Raw genomic sequence first — 21392 nt, 5'->3', positions numbered from 1 at the left:
GACTGTGTACTGATAGACTGCTTACACATAGCTCTGTTAGCTGAGTGGCCCCGCCCATCTATTGTTCAAAGAGTCTGATTGAGAGAAGTTGCCAATTAGAAGAAAGTGCGCTTCAAGGGAGGGTGACCTTAGGGAGAGAAGCCAATACCACTTGATGAACTGAGGGGCTTCACAATTGCACAGTTTAAGTTAAAAAGGATTATTATGAACTGTGAATTGTGCTATGCAACTATAAAGTCTACGAATAAATATGGAAATGAGCATAATAGGCCCTTTTTTAAAGAACGCTGCTGACACTGAATATTTAAATACAACAGAATATATAGCACTGAAACATCTGAATTTATAGTACTGTGCAAAAATCTTGAGTCAGCCCTCATTTCTTTATATTTTTTGTTAGGAAAGTGGAAAATTGGTACAGTGAATAATTGAAACTTGCAAACATACATGAAAATACAGTATGTAAGGCAAAAACAAAGTTTGTCCGATTCTGACGAGCTTGAAAGTCAATATTTGGTGTGACCACCTTTATTCTTCAGCACAGCCCAAAGTCTCTTAGGAAAGTGTTCTTGTCATTTCTTTAAGAACTCCTGACAAACAGTTCTCCAGGCTTCTTGAAGGACATTCAAAGCTCTTCTTTGGATGTTGGCTGCCTTTTGTTCCATTCTGTGTTAAGATAATCCAACACTGCTTCAGTAATGTTGAGGTCCCATGCATGCTTTGGCTGCATTGGCAGTGTGTTTGGAGATCACTGTCATGCTGAAAACTGGAGCTGTTGCCAATCAAATGCTTTACAGATCAAAATCTGTTTGTACTTTTCAGCATTCATAATTCCATCTTTTTTGACAAGATCCCAACACCACTGGCTGACATTCAGCCCCAAATCATAACAGGGCCTCCAGCATGTTTTACAGATGGCTGTAGAAACTCACTGTAGTACCTCTCTCCTGACATCAGTACATGTTTATGGTGTTTTGAACCAGTAATTTCAAATTTGGATTCATGACTCCTGCTGGCACTGATTTTCAGTCCAGTTCTTATGTAATGTGGCATACCTCAGCCTTTTCTCACTCTTTCCTTCCTTAAAAATGGCTTCTCACAGAAAAGTAGCCAATGTCCAAAGAAGGACCTTCAGAAAGCCTGGAGAACTACTAAAAACATCACATTTAAAAAAAAAAAGAAAGAAAAGAAAGTCTGGCTCCTTGGATGCAAAATATAAAGAAATGAGGGGTGACTCGAGACTTTTGCACAGCATCGTATGGGAATTAAAGTTCTGTATAGTTAAAGTTGGTTAGTTCTTTCATGATGTTCTTTCTATGTTTTCACAGCGTTAAATGCTTAACATACGTAACACCATAATAAAGTGTTTCACAGTGATTCTGTTAAAATTTTATTGATTTAATAAAAAAAATATCAAAAAAACAACTCAGGTCAAAATATTGACTGTGTTAGTGTGCAGGATTAAAGAAATCCTTGTGTTGCATTGTAGAGTTGGACTTTCTATTTTAAGAGAGGCTGCAGCTGGTGCTGTGTCATTATCATATTTTGACAACATCACTTTCATTGACACTCGCTGTGCTTTTGGATGAGAAAGTGCTCTATTTGTCTTTCTTCTATCATGATTCCCACATGAAAAGATTTTATTCATGGGATTCTGCTCTCCTGCTGGGCTAAATGGTGACTTGTAATGGGGCAGAAATGCACCACAGGAAGTGCCAAGTTTTGTGAAGTTATGTTCCATGGAAAGTTATTCAACTCAGACTCCAAGAATACAAATAGAACTATAATATTTATATATTTATTTCATATTTGATAGAATGCCCAGCATGACAACTCCTGACAGTTTGATAGGCTCATCCCACTGGCCTGAACTAAAGTTACGATGGTGAAAATGGGACTAGGCTGCTGAGAGCAGGAGATGGATTAATAGTTTCTGCTTTTTTTTAAATGCAAAGACATATTTAATTTCAAAATAATAAAAATTCATTAAAAAAAATTCAAAAGTTCTGGTACTGAAGTTTTTTGCATGAAGTGTTCTGTATAGTTCTTAGAAGCTACTTTTAGCTGCTACCTTATTCAGAAGGGGTCACCACAGCAGCTACCTCCACAAATTTGATTTGACAGATTTTTAACAGATTCAGCTGAACTGGGGGTGTTACTTGTTCACTTCTGTGTACATCTTGGAATATGCCAAATTTGGTAATAATGCATTTTTTCAAAATTAATATTTTCCAATTTTCTTTTTTTTTCAATTTTTCAATGATTCATTCATCATGCAAGAGTGAATAAACAACCAGTCAACTCCTGCAGAATGCAGAATCAGGTTGCCATTAACGTTTTGATTGTATTGGCATCCAAAATTATGTCATGGGTCAAAGGTTTGTTTGCTTACAAGTCATGCTTGGTTTTGAGCAATTAAATTAATTCTCTGTGAGATTTGATCACATTAATACCCCCCAATCATTTTTTGCACCTCAAAGAAAATTAAAGAAAAAAAAAAACTACAGATTTGGAGCCTAAGACCTAAGAAAGACCTAAGATTTTAGGTTACATTTTTTCCCTAGTTCAGTTCAGTCCCTGTGAGCAGCTCCTCATATCTTGACACTCAGAAGTGTTGCACTGACATTGTAGTGCACAACCATCTGGTCTAAGTTGTGACCTTGATTTATCTACACAAAGTTTGCCAGTCTTTGTGAGACCTACTGGGACTATATGGAGCAGCAAATCAAAGCAATGAGTAGCTCAAACTGACTGAAAGCTGCACAGAGCCTCAGTGTTGGTTCTCAGTAAGTCCTTTACTGCTACATTACAGAAAGTCACTTTGTGCAACAAAATGTATTAAACTGTGGACAGATGTATCAATAGTTTTGTTCAACTGTGACTAATTTTGATTAAAATATGCTTAAGGAAAAAATACAGTTAGATCCAGAGTTTTTTTTGGACAAGAACAGATTGTTTTGTAATTCTCAGTTCATCACCACAGTGGAACAATCAAGATGTGATTGAAGTGCAAACTTTCAGCTTTAATTCCAAGGATGTTACAAAAGTATTGCATGAACTGTTTAAGAATTGCAGACATTTTATACATAATCCCCCATTTATGTATAGTTGAATCTAACTGTATGCATGCAGATTTCAGTATGCTCTCTCTTACTAAAATTCCTTCTGTTGTTAAGTGGATGGTATTCAAAACTAAGCATGCACCAAAACAAAACTCATAAGTGAGAATAAACACAAGCGTTTCTCTGAGAGCTCCTCCACATGATGCAAAAGCATCATATGCACTGCTTTTTTCCACACAAATTCATCTTTCAATTCCACTTATCATCATTCACAGTACATACTGTTTTGTTAATGTTATATAATTCAGTATATAATACACTTACACTTATGTATATGAAATGTGATTTTTGATTGCCATTATTTTTGTTAACCTTTTTAGATCAACTTTGACTTAATTGTTAGTTTACTTTTAATACTTTAAGACTTTTTAATACTTTAGCTCACACTATCTATTAGCAGAATATTCTAGATTGGGCGTCTTCCTGACTTTTGAGTTATTACAACAACAAGCACATGACCTTTTGTAAGGGTGGTTGTGATGGTGTAATGGTGTGGGGGATATTTTCTTGGGACATGTTAGTCCACTTAGTACACTAGTAAGGTGTACCTCAGTGTACGGTGATTGCATATGAATACATTTCATGAGGTATTGTATGTACAGTACTTTTATTTTTATTATTAATTAGTAATTAATCAGTAATTATCATTTTATTATTAATTAGTAATTAAAATAACTGTTCCATGCAGCTTGTGTAATTTTAACTGACAACCCAATATTGAATGATCAAAAATTAAACACTGCAGGTTGCCTATTGATAACTGTGCTCCTGCAGTTCCAACAGCTATTGAAACTTAGTAATGTATGAAATTGTTTGGTAAGAAACATCTGTCACAGTCTGTAGTCAACAAGCAATCAACAAAACAGGGCAAGATCACAAGCTGTAACAGCATGTCCATTATGCATGACAGTTTCAGCATGCCACATATATTATTTGTCCTACCTGTCAATCACTTGTTAATCCCAATCAATGTATTTTCAAAACCATGCATCCTGTTCAGGGTCATGTCAGTTGCCAGAATGAAGCATTGGCGTATTACAGAGAGATATCACAAATAAATATATCCACCCCCACAAATAATTTAGTCACTATTACCTTACTTTCACCTTACCTGAATTTCTTATTATCAGAGAAAAACAGGGAGTATAAGAAAACCCAAAGTCTCTGTTTGCTGTCCTTTTTCCTCTGTGTGGTTTCTCTCCTTTTACTGATATATTACAACATAAATATTGTCTGTTGTTAGTTGCCAGTGAGACTTATTGCTGCTTAATTGTAACAAAAAGCATTCTTTGGTCTAATAGAAATGTCTACTTTTACTCCACAAAAATAAATACATTTTTGACATGGCTCCACTTAAATACGACAATTTTACATTTCTGCCATTAATTTTGTAGCAATGTTCATTCTGTCTTTATTAGAGCACTTGTCAATTGGGTTATTGTTCCCTGGAGCAGATTAAATGCCAGTTCTATATCTTTTGGCTCTGACATTTCATGCTCATTACGGGATGAAAGATTTTCAATTAGCTTGAAGTCTAACCACAAAAATGATATTGACTTGGCGCTTGGTGTTAAATTGTCAGGAAGGTTATTTCATCTACTACACAGACAGACAAATTAATGTAATATGTAATCCCATGTAGATGACAAGTATGCTGTTACTTGAAAAAGGAAAAAGGAAAAAAAAAAAAAACCCTCAAATAACCTTCTAGTCTCACATGATGTCACAGACTTCAAGCTCTGATAGTCATCTTGATTCTTGTGGCATCTATTCAGACCAGCTTTATGTACAAGATACCGGGGAGGTGAAAACTAATCCAACCAAAGAGTGAGAAATCCTTTACACCTGGAGGCTGTGCCCTTGATGGTGACAATTTTCCTCACAACACTGCAGGAAATAACACCCTCTGATTAAATAAATTCAAAATCGTGACAGAAGTTGAGCAAAAAACAAAACAAAACAAACAAAAAAAAAAACAGGCCAGTTCACAGCCTTACCTCCATTTATCTACAATATGAGTGTGAAGCTGAGAGCGACTGTTAAGGCATCGCCAGAAGCAAACTAAAACAGATGTGTGTATGAAGAGCAGCTGCACTGCTCCTCAGAAATGTGAAATGTTTAGAAAGCGCTACTTCTGTACTGCACTTTCACAGGGGAAGAAAAAATAGCCTGTTAAACTTCCTCGTTTTTGGACGTTTGCTTTGATGTTGGGCTGGAAAATAATTATTTGCTGTTTAGGCTAGAGTATTAAAAAAAAAAAGTGACATGAAAGATTGCCCTCCTAAATCATATCTTTCCTTTATGTTTCTGTTCATGTGACAAAAAAAATGCAGCTGCATTATTTTGTCACATGTACATTTTCGCTACTCTCAACCTTTAACAAATAGCATTGCAATTTTTTTTTTCTCCTAAGCAAGAGGTTAATTAGACAAGCAAATAAAATCTGACCGAGAAATTTGATTTAGAGGCGCAAGCTTATCACAAGCTCCAAAGGCTAATATCATATTTAAATGTATTGGTCTCATGTTGTCATTTCACATTCATTTGGAAGGACGTTGTTCTTAGAACTTCACTTGACAGAACGTGAACACTACGCACTGTTTCTACAGTCAATACAACATAACATTTTTCATGTAGCACCTAAAAGAATATTTGTGGTTTTAATAAGTATAAGTTTGAATGTCATACTGTGATCTTTATTTCTTCTTTAATGTTACCCTGAATAAATCAAATCTGAATAAATCATACAGTAGATTAAATGGACTCTGCTGAGTAGCCGGTCTCTAATCCGTTTGTTCCCACTGGAGAACAAATCCTTGCTGACTTCTCCCAATTCCACTCCTACAGACAAGACTTGCTCACTGCGTCAGGTATGGAAACCGATGCCAGCTACTGTACCCATACAAAGACTTGATGTCATGATAAATGCGTAGAAAATGCTACAATTTTGTCAAATTGTTTGCAGTTGTTTTCTGTACACTGTTTGTCATAATAAATGTGCCTTTTTCAAAAGCAGTCCATGGGCAATTTGATGAGATTAAAGCTAGGATTAGATTTTAATTACATGAATTAGCTGAAGCATGGGGCGACTGAGGAACAGCTGTCAGGGTGTTCACTGCAATCAGAAGCTACAGTGAACACAATCAGGATGCATGTGCAAAGATCTGAGAGCTATATAGATAGATAGATATAGATATATAGCTCTGTTTTCTGCAGAGATTGTCTATTATTTTTTAACTGTTCAGTTAGGTATTCTTTTTGTTGAGGAATGCTCTGAATAAGGCTGTTTTTAACCATTTTTTGTTTTATTTTGTTTGTTTTTTATCAGGCTGTCTGCACAAATTGATGTCTTCTACCTCTCAGATGTTTTAAATAACAGTAACACAGTCAAATTCCCTGGTGATAAATAATGTCCTCTGTGCTTTACGTCCTGTGTGTCATTATTTTCTGTGTTGACGGGTAGCTCTCAGCTGTGGAACGTTGTCTCGTGCATATTCAAATACTTAGAGACTTGCTACTGGCCTAAAGTCATTCTAGAGTGAACTAGTTATTGGTGCCAGTTTTTTGCTTTGTTTGTTTTTCCCCCAAATCTAGTTGCCTCGATGTTTACTGGCTGTTGCCGTCCCCTCACTTTCCCTCTTGAGAGAGAAATGTCTCCACATTGGAAGTGATCTGCATCGATTCTACCTGCTCATTTCTCTTTAATTAGGTGATTTGTTTCACTTGGTAACTGTATCCAACAACAATCTGCTTATTGAAATTCAAGACAGCAGCAAACCCTTTCTTTTGTTTTTAAAAAAAAAAAAATCCTTGTATATAAATTATTGACAGAACGGAAAAAAAAAATTATGGTCTTACAAGCTATAAATAAAAAAAAATTGATAGAAATCACACCCTCCCACTTCACCATAATTAAGTTCCTTTTTAGAACAACAGAATGATGCGAGTTGGCAGCCAATCCAAACGGGCCAACACAAGTCCAACCTGGTTTGGTGGCCTCGCTTTACAGTTTCCCCTGTGAAAGCATTTCAGGCACAGTCAGCTTTAGCGATTTGACGTTTGTGTTACTCATTGGAATTTAACGGTGTCACTTTTTCAAAATGGACTGAACTAACTCTGCATCTCATCTGGCAGAGGAACAGAAAACAGAGAGAATTTGAGTGGGCGAGTAAAAGAAACTGCTCTGAAAAAGCTAAAACTTGTCTCGAGCAATAAAATTGTGTGTGGTTGGATGGACAGCTGCAAGTGTAAATCTGCGAACAGTCGTGAGGAATAACCTGTGACTGCAATCTCCTAAGAAATAATATGTTATAGGAGTCCATGCTGTTAAACTATTCCATCCATGCAAAAGTTTCTGTATATAAAAATTAAATGTCGGTTGTATTACACAAAGACCGCAAACAAAGAAAATAGATACATTTTACTTGGAATTTACAAAACAAGTGATTTCAATAAATTATCTGGCTATTTTTGCTTTTTACTTTAAAAGATTTTTTTGTGTGATCATAATCACTGTAGACTTCAGGGCGTTTTGCATTTTCAAATAGACAGAATTTTCATAAAGCTTTGGGTTTTTATTAACCTTTTGCCAGTGGGTGTTAAAACAAGTCGCAACGATTAGACAGTGCAGACAGCCATTATACATTCATTTAACTCCACAGGTGTGGGTAAATGGCTTTCAGGCGCAGCAATTCTATATCACTAGTGTTCAGGGATGGAAATTGAGACCACACAGGGTGAGGACAAACAGCAACACATCATGGGATTCTACTCATCTGACGCAAGATGATAATTTTATTTTTTTACAAATTGGACTTTATAAAAAGTGAAGACAGTGATAGCCAATCGTATGAGAACTCTACATGTTCCATTAAACATCAGCTCCCCGGGATCCAAAATGTCAGCCAAATATAAATATCTGTGGATGAATTTGGCTGCATGTGAGAGTTCACATTTTCTGATTTTCAATCACCCATAGCACTGATTACACAGTCAGATGTGTTATTAGATGTGCGTCAGATGGAAGGTGATTTTCTGTCTTCCTTTTTCTTGGAGGTCATCTAATAAGGACTTTGATTATACAGATTGCAGGGTTAGCATTGAAATTTGTTTAAAAAAAAAAAAAAAAGTCATAAATTCGATCATATTTTCAAGCTGTTCAAAAGCAAACTCACTGCTTTCTGATTTTTTACTATTAAGAAAAACAAAAGGTGTTGAAAATGTTTTCAGTTTTATCCCAGTGTTCTATAGGATGATATCTAACAATATAACCGAGAGGTAGTGCTCATAAAAATTGGTTCCATGATTGAGAACCATTGCCAACTTATCACTCTAAGAGCTTATTTAAAAATGTAAACTTATCTAAAAATAGCCCATTTGCCTTGAAAAAGGCAAATAATTAAACCTGTATTTTCAAATTGTTGAGTAATTGTTTGTATTTACCAGTTAAACAGACGTAGCATTTACCTATTTAAAGGTGCTTAAGTTAGATTTTTACTTTAATTTACCTGAAATGATAATGATCAATAATCTAATTAATATCAATCTAAAATAACACAGTTTTGATTTTCAGTCTGCGTGTACAAAATGTAGAAACCTAGCTGTGAGAAAACCTTTAAAACTGCGAGCTGAAGAGACTACATTATGTAATAGTGCTCGCGCAGGAGTTTCTTCTGACCGAGTATTGACAGCCTGTACCACCCTTGTGTGTCATCTGTCTGCAGAAGTCAAATAATGTAGAACATACTGTGCTTTTCTCAAGGCAGCACCGCGTGAACATTTGGAGCTTCGTGTACACTGGCATCTGTAGGGACATTAATTTACATTCTATTTTATAGTTATTTGCTTGTCTAATCACTCACAGTTACGTGAAGATGTGGTTGAGTGGACCTAATTACATATTCTCTTCCCACCTGTGCAATTAGAAACCTGCAGAAAGATGGGAATTTTGTAAAGAGTGAGAAATTATACTCTCCAGTGTGTTTATAAGCAGTGAGGTCTATTATTGTCTTTGCTCAGAGCTGCACGGCTGGTGAGCCTGTCCAGATTATGTCTGAGCATTGTGGTGGTGATGTGCTTTGCAACATGAGGCTTTTACAAAGTGAAAACAGGAAAGGATGGCTTCAACATAATTGTGGGCGAAATAGTAGAAACAGTCCTGTCAGCAGCCATGCACAAAAATTCCATGACATCTCCAGCCCTATTAGTAACACGATCTGATTGCAAATAGCTCATTATTGGATTGTGCCTCATAGTTTGATTAGCCGTGCAGTACACTGTCAATGTTGCTCTTGGCTTTTGCATTTTAAGTCTTGCTTACTGTTTATATTGCTGTTATCATCATGGGAAATTAATTATGGTTAATGATTCAGACTCTGTTTTAAAGTGGGACTCTGCAGCTACATAGTGGCTCTTCCTTAGGCCCAGAGGTCCTTCGAGCTAAATGCTAACACTGAAATGCTAGCATGTGGCACAATGGCACTGCTAAGATGCTGAGGATTAGAAAGCAGTTCACTGTGTTCTCCACCTTTTCTGTAGATGGTAGAAGGCTCATTTTATTAATTGGCTCAAAAAAAAACAAAGTACAGCTAAAGGTTTGATATCTTTTTATATGCATTTAAACAAATTAACATTTTTACCTGTAATGGTGCAAAATAAAATACCATTATTCAATCATTAAACTTAATTCTTACAGGGGCTTTTTTTACCCCTGTAAGAATTTAGTTGTACGAAACTGATAGAAATCAATAACGTCATCGTACTGGGTTTTGGACCCAGGGCTCAGGGGGAACAAGAGCTTATTAATTAATTTGTTTAATAATTGGGCATCTATGGCTCAGGTGTAGAGCAGGTCGTGTAACAATCAGAAGGTCAGTGGATCAATCCCTGACTCCTCCAGTCCGCATGGTGAAGCATTCTCGGACAAGATACAGAACCCCGATGCATCACAAGCAAAATGAATGTGTATGTGACTAGGCTCTCAGTTGAGTAGAAAGGTGCTTTATAAGTTCAAGCCAATTAACCATTTGTTCCTCCTGGGTCAATTTAGCTTTGTCAAGTGCATGCATGTGACTGTTTCCCTGTTTAGTTATTGTTTTTCACTTCCTGTTTTATTTTGGTAGTTATTGGTCTCTCGTGTTTAGTTTTACATGTTTCTTCCCCTGTGTGCATGTGGATTTAATTTGGCGTCACCTTTTTTGATGTGTTTTGTTTTGTGGGTTTTCTGCAAACAGCTTCATTCAACAGCTTGCTTTCTGTGAATCCTGCCTGCCTCTTGCATCTACATTTTGCTTCCTCTACTTTTTACACTCCAAACTGTGTGTATACAGCTGACAGTCTTGTAAGGACACTAAAAAAAAGTCAGGAGATTGTTAGTCAACCCTAACTGTCTTATCTAATCACGCACTAGATGTGTGTGAGTGATATTATACTGTAACAGAAACAATTTTGCCTCATGTTAGCAATGGAGAAAAGTCAAAGATTCATTAGAGGTGATTTTCTTCAGACCTTGAATATCTGTAGCAAATTTCAGTACAGGAGGTTTTCTGTCTGAACCAGAACCTTAAAAATTATGGTAATGTAAATGTAAATGAATCTTTTAAAGGAATATTCAAACTCGTTAGCATTCGTCCTGTTTTTCAGGCTACACTAAAACAGGAACTAGAACTTTTTTGCATTCATATCTGATCACACTGACATGAGTTTACATGTGCTAATTAACTGATGATCTGTCCTAACACATTCTAACATACTATTAAAAATTTAGGCCCTACCTCTTCTAAGCAAACCCATGTATGTATAGTCATTTATCAACACAGAAATGAACCAAAAGGTATAAAAGTTGATAAAGAAGACTCGGGGGGGGGGGTCAGGGGTAGTTTTTTTTTTTTAATTTTAATAGCATGTTGAAGAAGCTTCTAAGGCCTGATTGGGGGAAAAAGGTTCTTGATATTACCTTTGCTTTATGGCTATTAATCCCTTAGAAGTGGATATTTTTTTAACATTATGTGGAAATAAGTCTATGTTCAAGGACTCCTTTTCTTGATCACGACAATGTGTCCAAGGGACAATATGCCTTTTTTTTCTTCCTTTCCATTTTTATACCGTTTCATAGCACTATTAGTTGGTTGACTGAACCACAGATGAGCTATGCTTTACAGAGTCCAAATTACACTAGAGCCATTTTTCATCCTGTGGAACTCTTCACAGGCAAAGAGCCATAGATGGGCTTGTTCACTTTCCTTATTTGTCCTTGTCTGCTGGAGGTTGCCGCTGGCTGACATAGCCTGAATTTAAGTGGACATCAATCTCGATAAAGAGGCAGAGCCCAGAGTAAGACGGAGCAAATAAGCATGTTTCATATCACAAACTGAAATATTAACCTCCAATATGAAGAAAAAATAATTGGCTCACGCTGTGGTTTCGAGGCATGGTGTCTTTTAGTTGTCTGTGTCTCTATCCAGTAAGTCACAGCTGTATGTAAAAACCTAAGCTCAGAATAGGACAAGATGTGTCTATTTGCATGGCTGTGTGGTGTTGATAACAAGATTTCCTCTGGCTGGCCAGTGGCCTATCTCAGTGCTGCAAAAGTGATGCAGGGAAAATTTGGCTCAGAGTGGCAGCTGTGCCACAGTGGACTGGACTTCCTGCACTCCTCATAAATGAGAGTCATTAATTCTCCATGTAGGCAGAGTTTTTCACATGTAGCGCAGGAGCCCGTCTCTCTATAGGACACAGCTATACCCTAGCCTCACTCAACCCAGACCCACATCTTATTCTCTAGCTCTCTTCTTTTTTTCTGCCTCCCCCCCATGAGTCTCTCAGCTTTCCTTCAGCTGTGTATAAAGACAAAGTTCCCGGGCTAGCTCTCTGTTTGTTGAGCCCAACTGATAAGTTGCAGATAAGTCACCAGTGCCGGGAAAGATTGCCATCGTTTTTGATCCTGGAGGCACACTTTTTTTTCTCGTATGATGAAATACAAGATGTTCCCAGTTGGCTCCACTGACCTAAATTTTCAGTGTTTGCAATTGACAGTTTTTAAGCTTATGCGTGAATTTAGATTTTTTTTTTTTTTTTACCTGTGTTTGTTTTTGTGTGCAGACATACCTGGGGCATTTGAATGAATTTACATCATAATCAGATTAAATAGCAACTAATATGGAAATCCCAAATTCAGATCTTTTTTAATAGAATATAAGAACACAAAAAGCAGTCAAACTACACTGCAGCGTACTATTAAAAAATCGTTCGCTAAAAATGATTGCTATCACTGTTAATAGATAAGCAGTAAGAATCATTTTTGTGGCTATTGCAGGTGTTTTTTTTACACCATATGGTTACACAGTTGTGCAGTTGAAGTACTGCTGTAGAAAATCATTTGGCACTGATGTAATCTGTATATTAAGATCTCAGCAAGAATCATAGGCCATTTGCAATTCACAGTGTAAACAAACAGAAGAGCTCTTCAAAGGCTCTGACTTTGACATAATTGGAAAGGAAATGGAAGCAGAGCTGAGCTAATGTTTCTCAGCTTTTTTCCTCTGCCATTAGTGATCTTAGCTCCCAGAAGAATGAAAAGTTGGACAGGTCTGCTATCAAAGCACTAAGTGTAATTTAGATTTTTTTTCTTCCTTTGTTTGTTTTGTTGGGGTTTTTTATATACAGTATTTGTCTACAGTGGGCAGCCACCTTTTTTTTTTTTTTAAGGTTGATTATTCTTTTTTTTCTCATGTTTTCTTTTCAGCCACCATTTTTGGTCTGTTCCCTGTGGAATATTATCTATTCTTTCGCAGTTTAGGAATACATTATTTTATTTTCATATGATGGGTGGGGTGGTTCGGGTAGCAAGCCAAAAGAAAAACATAATTTATTCTTCAAAAACCAACAAGCTACTTTTGGCATTTTGATACAGATTAAATAAACTGTTGAGGGAGTCCAGAGCATGTACGGTAAGACGTCATTGTTTCTGAAGGCTCCAAATGACAGGATGATCTTATTTAGTTGCGAAGTAATTATGGAGTACTTATCCGCAAACCAGTCTGCGGGTTTGTGAATAGAGCAACATGTCCTGTCCTGTCCTGTCCTGTCCTGTCCTGTCCTGTCCTGTCCTGTCCTGTCTGCAGAAACGGGACTTGCTTTGAATCAGAAGTTTGGTGATGTCCGGTTACCTGTGGCTTTCAAGTCAAACTCAATTTTGCCATCCTGCAGACTGTGGCGCATAAAAACAAATCAAGAGAACATCAGTAGTGTTTCTGTTTACTCACTGAGTCTCAAAAGGGCAACAGCAGTTTGCCTAATTAGTCTGAGCTAGTGTGAAATTTGCACCATACAGAGTTGTACATATTAAATAATTTGAATGCAGCATCCTTTTTAAATGCTTTCAAATGTGTTCATTAAAAAAACGATGAAAACAAGTGCAGATGATATGTTAAGTGTATCATGTTCAACAAGGCCTTCTGGCTTGTGTCCACACAATATTAATGAGCCACTGACCTTTTTCACAGTGAATGGAAATAAGTGCTTGGCTTTCAAAAGTTCTATTAAATCAATTACTCATCAGCACTATTCACTACATGGAGCCTAACAGCATTTTGTAGACTTGATTGAGTTGATCTACATAAAAATTGAATTTGCCTCAAGACACGTTCATGCTTCGTAAGTGTGTTTGCAGACTGAGGTGGGGAGGTGGTAAATGACAATACTGTGTAGCAATCAGAAGAAGATGCAGTAGTTTGCAAATTGTAAACTGTTTGGGTCCTTTTGTAAAAAGCTCTGCAATTATATAGCAAATATTGTCAGGTTTGTTTATTTGTTCATTTATGGTGATATAAGTCATTGAGAGCAAACACATCTAAACCTTTAAACCTGGAAGTATGTTTTTTTTTTTTGTATAAATAATGGATTAACAATTGTTGGGGAAATTGGCATATTTTTTCAGTCAATTAATTGTTTAATTATTAATTAGGGGTAGGCATAGCATTGTACTGTTAATACATTTAATACCATTTTATTTCTCTTTCTGTCATGTTTTTTTTTCTTACGGTGAAAGCCTAAAGAGCCCGAAACACCATCAACTCAACTTCAAAAGAAAGAGACAAATGAAAAATAAAAACTACCAGTTAGTCAAAACTGTACACTGCATCTGGAAAGCATAAACCCACATAAACAAAATGCAAGCAATTATAGCAGGTACATAAAAAAAGAGCCATTGCAGTTGCACACCTCTGAACTGAGCAGCACTGCAATGGAAGTGTTTTCTGGGACATGTGTGGAGTCTTGTCTTTGTTCTTGATGATTGTGGTTCCTGTGTTTACAGTGAATTTCTGGCTTTCTGTCAGTCATACAGTATTTTGTTTGCAAAACAATGTTACTAATGTTGGACTTTTACTCTCACTAATCATGTAAACAGGACTGTGTAATCTGACACGATCAGTCACCTTGTCGTGCAGTCATTTGTTGCACTGACAGTTATTTTTGTATGTGACTGCTTTACCACTTAAGCACCAATGCTAAGTGTGTGTTTGCACTTCTGCTCTTCTTCCTCCAACACCACACTTTTTTTTTTCTTCTAACAGATGCCATGCTGCTGGTGGCACAGAGGCTAGAGGGACCTTTCAACATTGAATCTGTCATGGAGCCTATTGATGTCAAGATTTCAGAAGCCATCATGAATATGCAAGATAATAGTGCCCAGGTCTCCTACAGGGTATGTCAATTAGGTACATTTCTCAAAGAACAAAAGTATCACTTCAGACAGGCTGTTGAAGCCCAAGTTTGTCACTGTATGAGGAATAAGCTTTGGTGGAAGTCATACTGGGCTGTGACTAAGGTGTGGATTACAACACGTTCTAATTATGTCCAAGTTTAGGCCTTGTATTTGAATTATATGTTTCAATTTGGTCAGATAATCTTAGTTCGACTAACAGTAGTTAATGTGTTTCCTGTGTTTTACTGCATTTTTCTTTGCCCACAAAATTGTAGACAGAAAGAAAAAAAAAATCTAGGTGGTTGTGAAGAATATTTTTCTGCCTGCACTGATTTGGATGCCAGTTCCCATTCAAAGCTAAATGCTCAGTTGCCTTTCCCATGCAGCAGATGCCGTTTTGTTTATGGCTTAAGTATATGTGGTGTTTTACCAGAAGCCCATAAAAATTTAACTCTACCAACTTAAATAGCACTGGTCATGGCTCCTAGTTGGATCACCTATCAACATGGTTACCTCAACTTGACGTAAAGCACTATCACACCGGTAGTCAGGGGTGAATCATTCACAAGACCTTATCCAAACAGTGTGTTTTACCTATTTTCTGCATCCCAAGTCATTTAAACCGCTGACAGCTGGGTGCCCATGTTCATGTAATTGCAGGTTTTTCAAGGCTGTGGTCAGCCAAAACCCGCAGGAATCACTAGGTCTGCCCGTGGTGTTTCGGATGTGTTCAACGCCCGCTTCAGGCCCTACAGCCCAGAGGAGCGGCCTACCACTGCAGCTGGCACAAGCCTAGACAGACTGGTAAGGAGACAAAAACCAATGCTGCTGTTTTCAGGCGAGACACTGCTTTAGTGTAAACATCATTTATCTTTCTGACTTGACACTGTTGATTAAAGCTGGTGATTTGCCATAGTAAGCCCCTGGAGCCGGAAATTAATTCTTTGTACTTGTCCTCCATTCAGACCTTTCTATCGATTTGTGTTTGTTAACGAATCAACAGCTTTACCCAAAGGCGACAGTCGAAGGTGTGATGTACTGCATTCAGTGCCCTTCTCATCTCTGTGCACTTGGCAAACAGAAATGAAAAGGGGGAAGAAGGGAAATGGATAGATTTTGTGAGGCTGACCATATCAATTCTTCCTTGAAGGTGCACCTTTATTTTCTGTCAGATAATCTGTATGTTTGTTCAATAGGGTCTTGATACGTGAATTTCCATCTCAAAGAACCTTGAGACCTGAAATGCTGCATCAGGGTAAAGGTTAACATGGGGGTGGCAGTCCAATTTGGCTGAGAGACAGCTCTAATCATGGATTACTCCTGCAGCAACACTGCCCTTCCTTTCTTATATCTAGCCTTGTTCATAGTGAATCTTTTCAAAATGGATGCTATGCTAGTAATATTTAACCTGAGCCTTGAAACATAGTAACATTTTTCAGTCTGTTTTGGTGAATGGCAGCTTCATTCATCACAGTTTTAAAAACCTGCCAAATTGCATGTCTTAGTTCTCTGTGTGAGGTTAATAATAGGTTATTTAGTTAATGGGTACGTAATTTGAAAAGCAGCCGTTTTTTTTTTTTTGTTTTGTTTTGTTTTTTGCCATCTGGCTCTTGAAATCCCACAACGACAAATGAGCTATTTATTTTATTCAATACTAATTACGGTTTGTTTGGGGGGGTTTTGCACAATCTAATTCATTCTCGATGCATTTTTGATGTCTTATATACAGCAGTTGGCTTTTAAGCTTTGTATGTCCATCAATGATTTCTCCCACCTACACTGAATTAATTAAGACTTTCTGTTTCCCTGCCTTTATGCTGCAAACCAGAGGATTGTTTGGAATGCAATGCAACACAGTGTAAGGTTCAATATTTTATTCTTATAATGTTTTCACTGGGACTGTTATCTACTCCTGTTTCATGCATTAACTGTGTGGAGAATTTATGTTTTTTTGCACTGTGTGGATGGGGGATGCATAGGACTGTATTCAAAGCATTAGAGATTTTCAGCAAGCAAGCTCTGGGACTTGTAAATCCCAGTGGTATGCAGCACTTGGTGTGCTAAGTGTCATACTCTCATTTTCATCTCACATGGGATTCAATGTCAAATGCTCTCATTAAAATGTTTCCTGTGATTTATTAGGTGCTCTAATGCAAGAACTCTTCAGAGCTTGATAATGTGGTGTATTGTGGCATCAAAGTGTCAGCTGTTAAGCACAGTGTTTTACAGTTGAGTGGCTAACACCGCAGGGATTGTTGAACACATGCCATGGTGTCCTCAGCTAGTGAAGATTCCTCCCTGAGATCCAACGTAAATGTTCATCAACCGCCGTATCTATTCGAGACACATCCCAGTCCAGAAAACACTCATTGCCGTAGCTAATAGAGTTAACTCCACAAGGATCCCAACCAGTCAGCAAATGACCTGCTCCGTTACAGCTGACAGAAGGGAGAGCTGTGAAGTCTTGGTGGGGGAGTGTCACAGGCAGCAGCAGCTACGATGGTACAGTGATACAGGGGCACCAGACTGCTCCCGAATAACTAGGCAATAAGCCTCCTTAGAGCTTCTCGCAAAATGGAGCTCAGTGGCAAGAGCTTATTTTTGACATGCTATAACTAAACCAGTTTACATGAGCAGAAAATTCCATTATCAACATTCCCGAGGAGTCCATGCTGATCTGGCCACAGAAAGCTACAAATTGTTGGTTTTCTGTAATATGCTGTATTATGTGCTGTTTGGCTTATGAACAGTAAAGGAAAATCCTTGAGTTATCTTTCAGTTTGGTCCAGCTCACATCCATTGCTCCAGTTCAGAATCACTGCTATGCTTCCCACAGATTTGTTTGCCTTTGGTAGGCATTTTAAATATGTATAACATGTAACACGCATACTCAGTTATATTGGCTCATAGTCAAATATGATACAACACTGATCAGATTTTCATGGCAACTTTTGAGGGAATCAAAACAATCTGTTAGCAAACACTTCCAGCAGATACTGAGCAACATTTGCATAATTCAACCAATTTAATGAGACCCTCTCCTTTTAGCTTGGTTTTAGGTCTCCAGTGAGTCCCAGTGGGAATATCTGGCCCTTTATATAGCTGCTTCAGTCAGTTGTTTAACTAGACTTTGCCTGTCTGGTGTTTGATGCTGACCAGACAGATAATAGTGTTCTCACTGAAAACACTAAAAGCCTGGTCTATCTAAAAGTAACACTTATGAGAGCTGTGAGAGAGGGAACAAAACCAGTGAAAGTGTAAGCTGTGACCCTAACAATTCAAGATATTTCTTTTTAACTTCTGTTTTCACTGCTGTATCTTCCATTTTAAAATAGTCCTTGAATTTTGTAGTATGACTGGTTTGAGACTGGAAATCTGTATACACTCATGCACCATCATATCAGTACACTCCCACTTCCATGTTTTATGGTCACCACTTTGCAGTCACTGTTGTAGTCCTGACCAGGTTCAAACATGCTGGATACAGTGTGATCCAAAGACATTTATTTGAATCTGGCTCATTTCATCTTGCACTTTTCTCCTCCTCTTGGCGCATTGTTTTGCTCTTGGATGGCATACGAAAAATATGCTATGTCATTATGTATTATTGCTACATTTCCTTTTCTTTTTGTGTGCGTCACTTCACACCAGGAATGACATCCTAACCCTCACCTTCTCACGTGTCATTTAATGTCATAAAATGGCACACAAAAAGCTGAAAGTGCATAGATGTGACATCCGAATTTCCATGAAGTGTGAAGTTATTTATACACAATCCCACTTTAAACTAAAACATTCTCCAAAAAAAAAAAATTCCCTGTGTCAAGTTTCCCTTCTGTTTTTCAATGCAACATTGCATAAAAGCAAACTTTCACTTGGCACACTTTCACTTTTCACTGCACCTTCTGTTATTAGTCAAGTGTCTCTTTCTATACCTTTATACTTATTAACCCCTGCTGCAGTTGTGTTGCAGCTTATACTCAGTAGCTTATTGATGCTCTTGTGATATTTCCAATTTTGAGTGTTAGTGCCACTGTTTATTTATTTATTAATTTTTCTATGGTGCATTGAAACAACCTGTGATTAAGGTGTTCATGTGTACTTTTATAACCTTGTTCATACATTTTGCTTTGGAAATCGGGATTTTGTGTTTTGATTCAGGTTTCCTATTTACATGATAAAAAACAAGCAAAAAAACGTCTTATAATAAATGCCTGGCAGTATATTAAATATCAAGAGCTGAATGAAGTGCAGACTTTCAGCTTTCAGCAACTGAAGGTAGAAGCAGTAAAGCCCTTCATTTCGAGGGAGGAAACATGGGTTCTAGACACCAGTCGCTGAATGCAAAGGCTTTTTTATCCAAGTATTGAAAAACAATCCTTGTATTGAAAATTATCTTTGTTAAATTACTTTTGAGCCTTTGAAAATGTGGGGGTGGGGGGTAAAAATGGATGTAATTCCTCAACAGTTAATGTAGTACTTTTGTTAAACCCCTTGTGGTAAGGATGAAAGCCTGCACTTCAATCACATCTTGATTGCTGGATTTGAAATCCACTGTGGTGGTGTACAGAGGCAAAATTACAAAAGTTGTGTTATTGTCCAAATACTTTTGGATCTGACTGCATATTATACACTGCCTGGCCAAAAAAAAAAGGTCGCTACCAAAAAAAAAAAAAAGGTCACACTAATATTTCGTTGGACCACCTTTAGCTTTGATTACGGCATGCATTCACTGTGGCATTGTTTCGATAAGCTTCTGTAATGTCACAAGATTTATTTCCATCCAGTGTTGCATTAATTTTTCACCAAGGTCTTGCAGTGATGATGGCAGATTCTGACCACTGCACACAGCCTTCTCCAACACATCCCAAAGATTCTCAATGGGGTTGAGGTCTGGACTCTGTGGTGGCCAATCCATGTGTGAAAATGATGTCTCATGCTCCCAGAACCACTCTTTCACAGTTCGAGCCCGATGAATCCTGGCATTGTCATCTTGGAATATGCCCGTGCCATCAGGGAAGAAAAAAATCCATTGATGGAATAACCTGGTCATTCAGTACATTCAGGCAGTCAGCTGACCTCATTCTTTGAGCATATAATGTTACTGAACCTAGACCTGACCAACTGCAGCAACCCCAGATCATAGCACTGCCCCCACAGGCTTGTACAGTAGGTACAAGGCATGATGGGTGCATCACTTCACCTGCCTCTCTTCTTACCCTGATGCGCCCATCACTCTGGAACAGGGTAAATCTGGACTCATTAGACCACATGACCTTCTTCCATTGCTCCAGAGTCCAATCATTATGCTCAAATTGAAGCCTTTTTTTTCCAGCTAGCCTCACTGATTAGTGGTTAAGGCTACACAGCTGTTCAGTCCCAACCCCTTGGGTTCCCTTTGCATTGTGCGTGTGGAAATGCTCTTACTTTCACTATTAAACATAGCCCTGAGTGCTACTGTTGTTTTTCTTCAATTTGATTTCACCAAACGTTTAAGTGATTGCCGATCACGATCATTCAGGATTTCTTTCCGGCCACATTTCTTCCTCAAAGTTGATGGGTCCCCACTATCCTTTCAGATTTTAATAATGTGTTGGGCAGTTCTTAACCCAATTTTAGTAGTTTCTGCTTGATACACACCAATGATTTGACCCTTCTCAAACAGACGGACATCTTTTCCACGACCACGCGATGTGTCTTTTGACATGGTTGTTTAAGAAATGAGAAGCAACTCATTGCACCAGTTGGGGTTAAATAACTTGTTGCCAGCTGAAAGATAATCGCCCATGCAGTAATTATCCAATAGGAGGCTCGTGCCTATTTGCTTAGTTAAATCCAGGTGGTGACTTTTTTTTTTGGCCAGGCAGTGTATCAAGGCCGTTCCAGCTGTTGACCGGTTCAGTTTACAGTGGTCGACATTGGATGAGTGTATATGTTTCAGATGCCTCACTCATCTGCTGTGAACTCAGTCCTGCATTTTACCTCCAGCTGTCAAACCTCTGTGTAAAACTGGTTGTCAGCATCCAGCAGACAAACTAAGGCATGGCAAGGCCATGTAAAAAAAACTGCCCTAAAATGCATGAGTGGCTCTGTTATATGAAGTTATATTTGTGTGTATTTCTGTCGATGGTCTGCAGTTGACAAAACAGCTTGTAGCAGCGACCACCTGCAGATAGAGAAGAGGGTATTCTTGATTTTGTTAGATCTGTATGTATCAGCGCTGACTTCTGGGATTAATAGAATTAATCTGTTTTTTAATTATATGTATATCTATATTATATGTAAATGATCAAAGTTCATTATCAAGAAAAAGAAAAGAAAAATGCATTATTGACGGTATAGTTACCGTCAATTTATGACTTATTTATTAAAATCAGTTAGTTATGGAGTGGTATTTATGAAATCATCCCTCACCCTACTGCACTGTACCTAAATATGTTTTTAGTCAAAAATTATTTTGAAGATTTGTAGAGTAGTCACACTACACGTTTTTCTCACTGAAAAATTTGGTCACAATTCTCTGCACATCAAAGTAAAGAAAATATATCTGGAGATTGGTACAGTTG

At 37.7% G+C, this 21392-nt stretch overlaps 1 protein-coding gene across 2 annotated transcripts in view; it reads left to right on the top strand.

The window, feature by feature from the left end:
- Positions 1–21392, top strand: part of gpc6b (glypican 6b) — an 87097-nt gene that overhangs the window by 48088 nt on the left and 17617 nt on the right. The window contains exons 5-7 of one of the 2 annotated variants that reach the window (XM_030757575.1): positions 14696–14826; positions 15487–15630; positions 16655–16684. In XM_030757575.1, coding sequence (XP_030613435.1) covers positions 14696–14826; positions 15487–15630; positions 16655–16684 — 305 coding nt within the window. The remainder of the gene's footprint in view (positions 1–14695; positions 14827–15486; positions 15631–16654; positions 16685–21392) is intronic. The other variant, XM_030757577.1, reaches the window with a different exon arrangement.

This window comes from Archocentrus centrarchus, chromosome 21 (genome assembly GCF_007364275.1).
Source record: "Archocentrus centrarchus isolate MPI-CPG fArcCen1 chromosome 21, fArcCen1, whole genome shotgun sequence".
NCBI classification, from domain to species: domain Eukaryota; kingdom Metazoa; phylum Chordata; class Actinopteri; order Cichliformes; family Cichlidae; genus Archocentrus; species Archocentrus centrarchus.
This window is presented reverse-complemented; position numbering and strand designations above follow the sequence as displayed.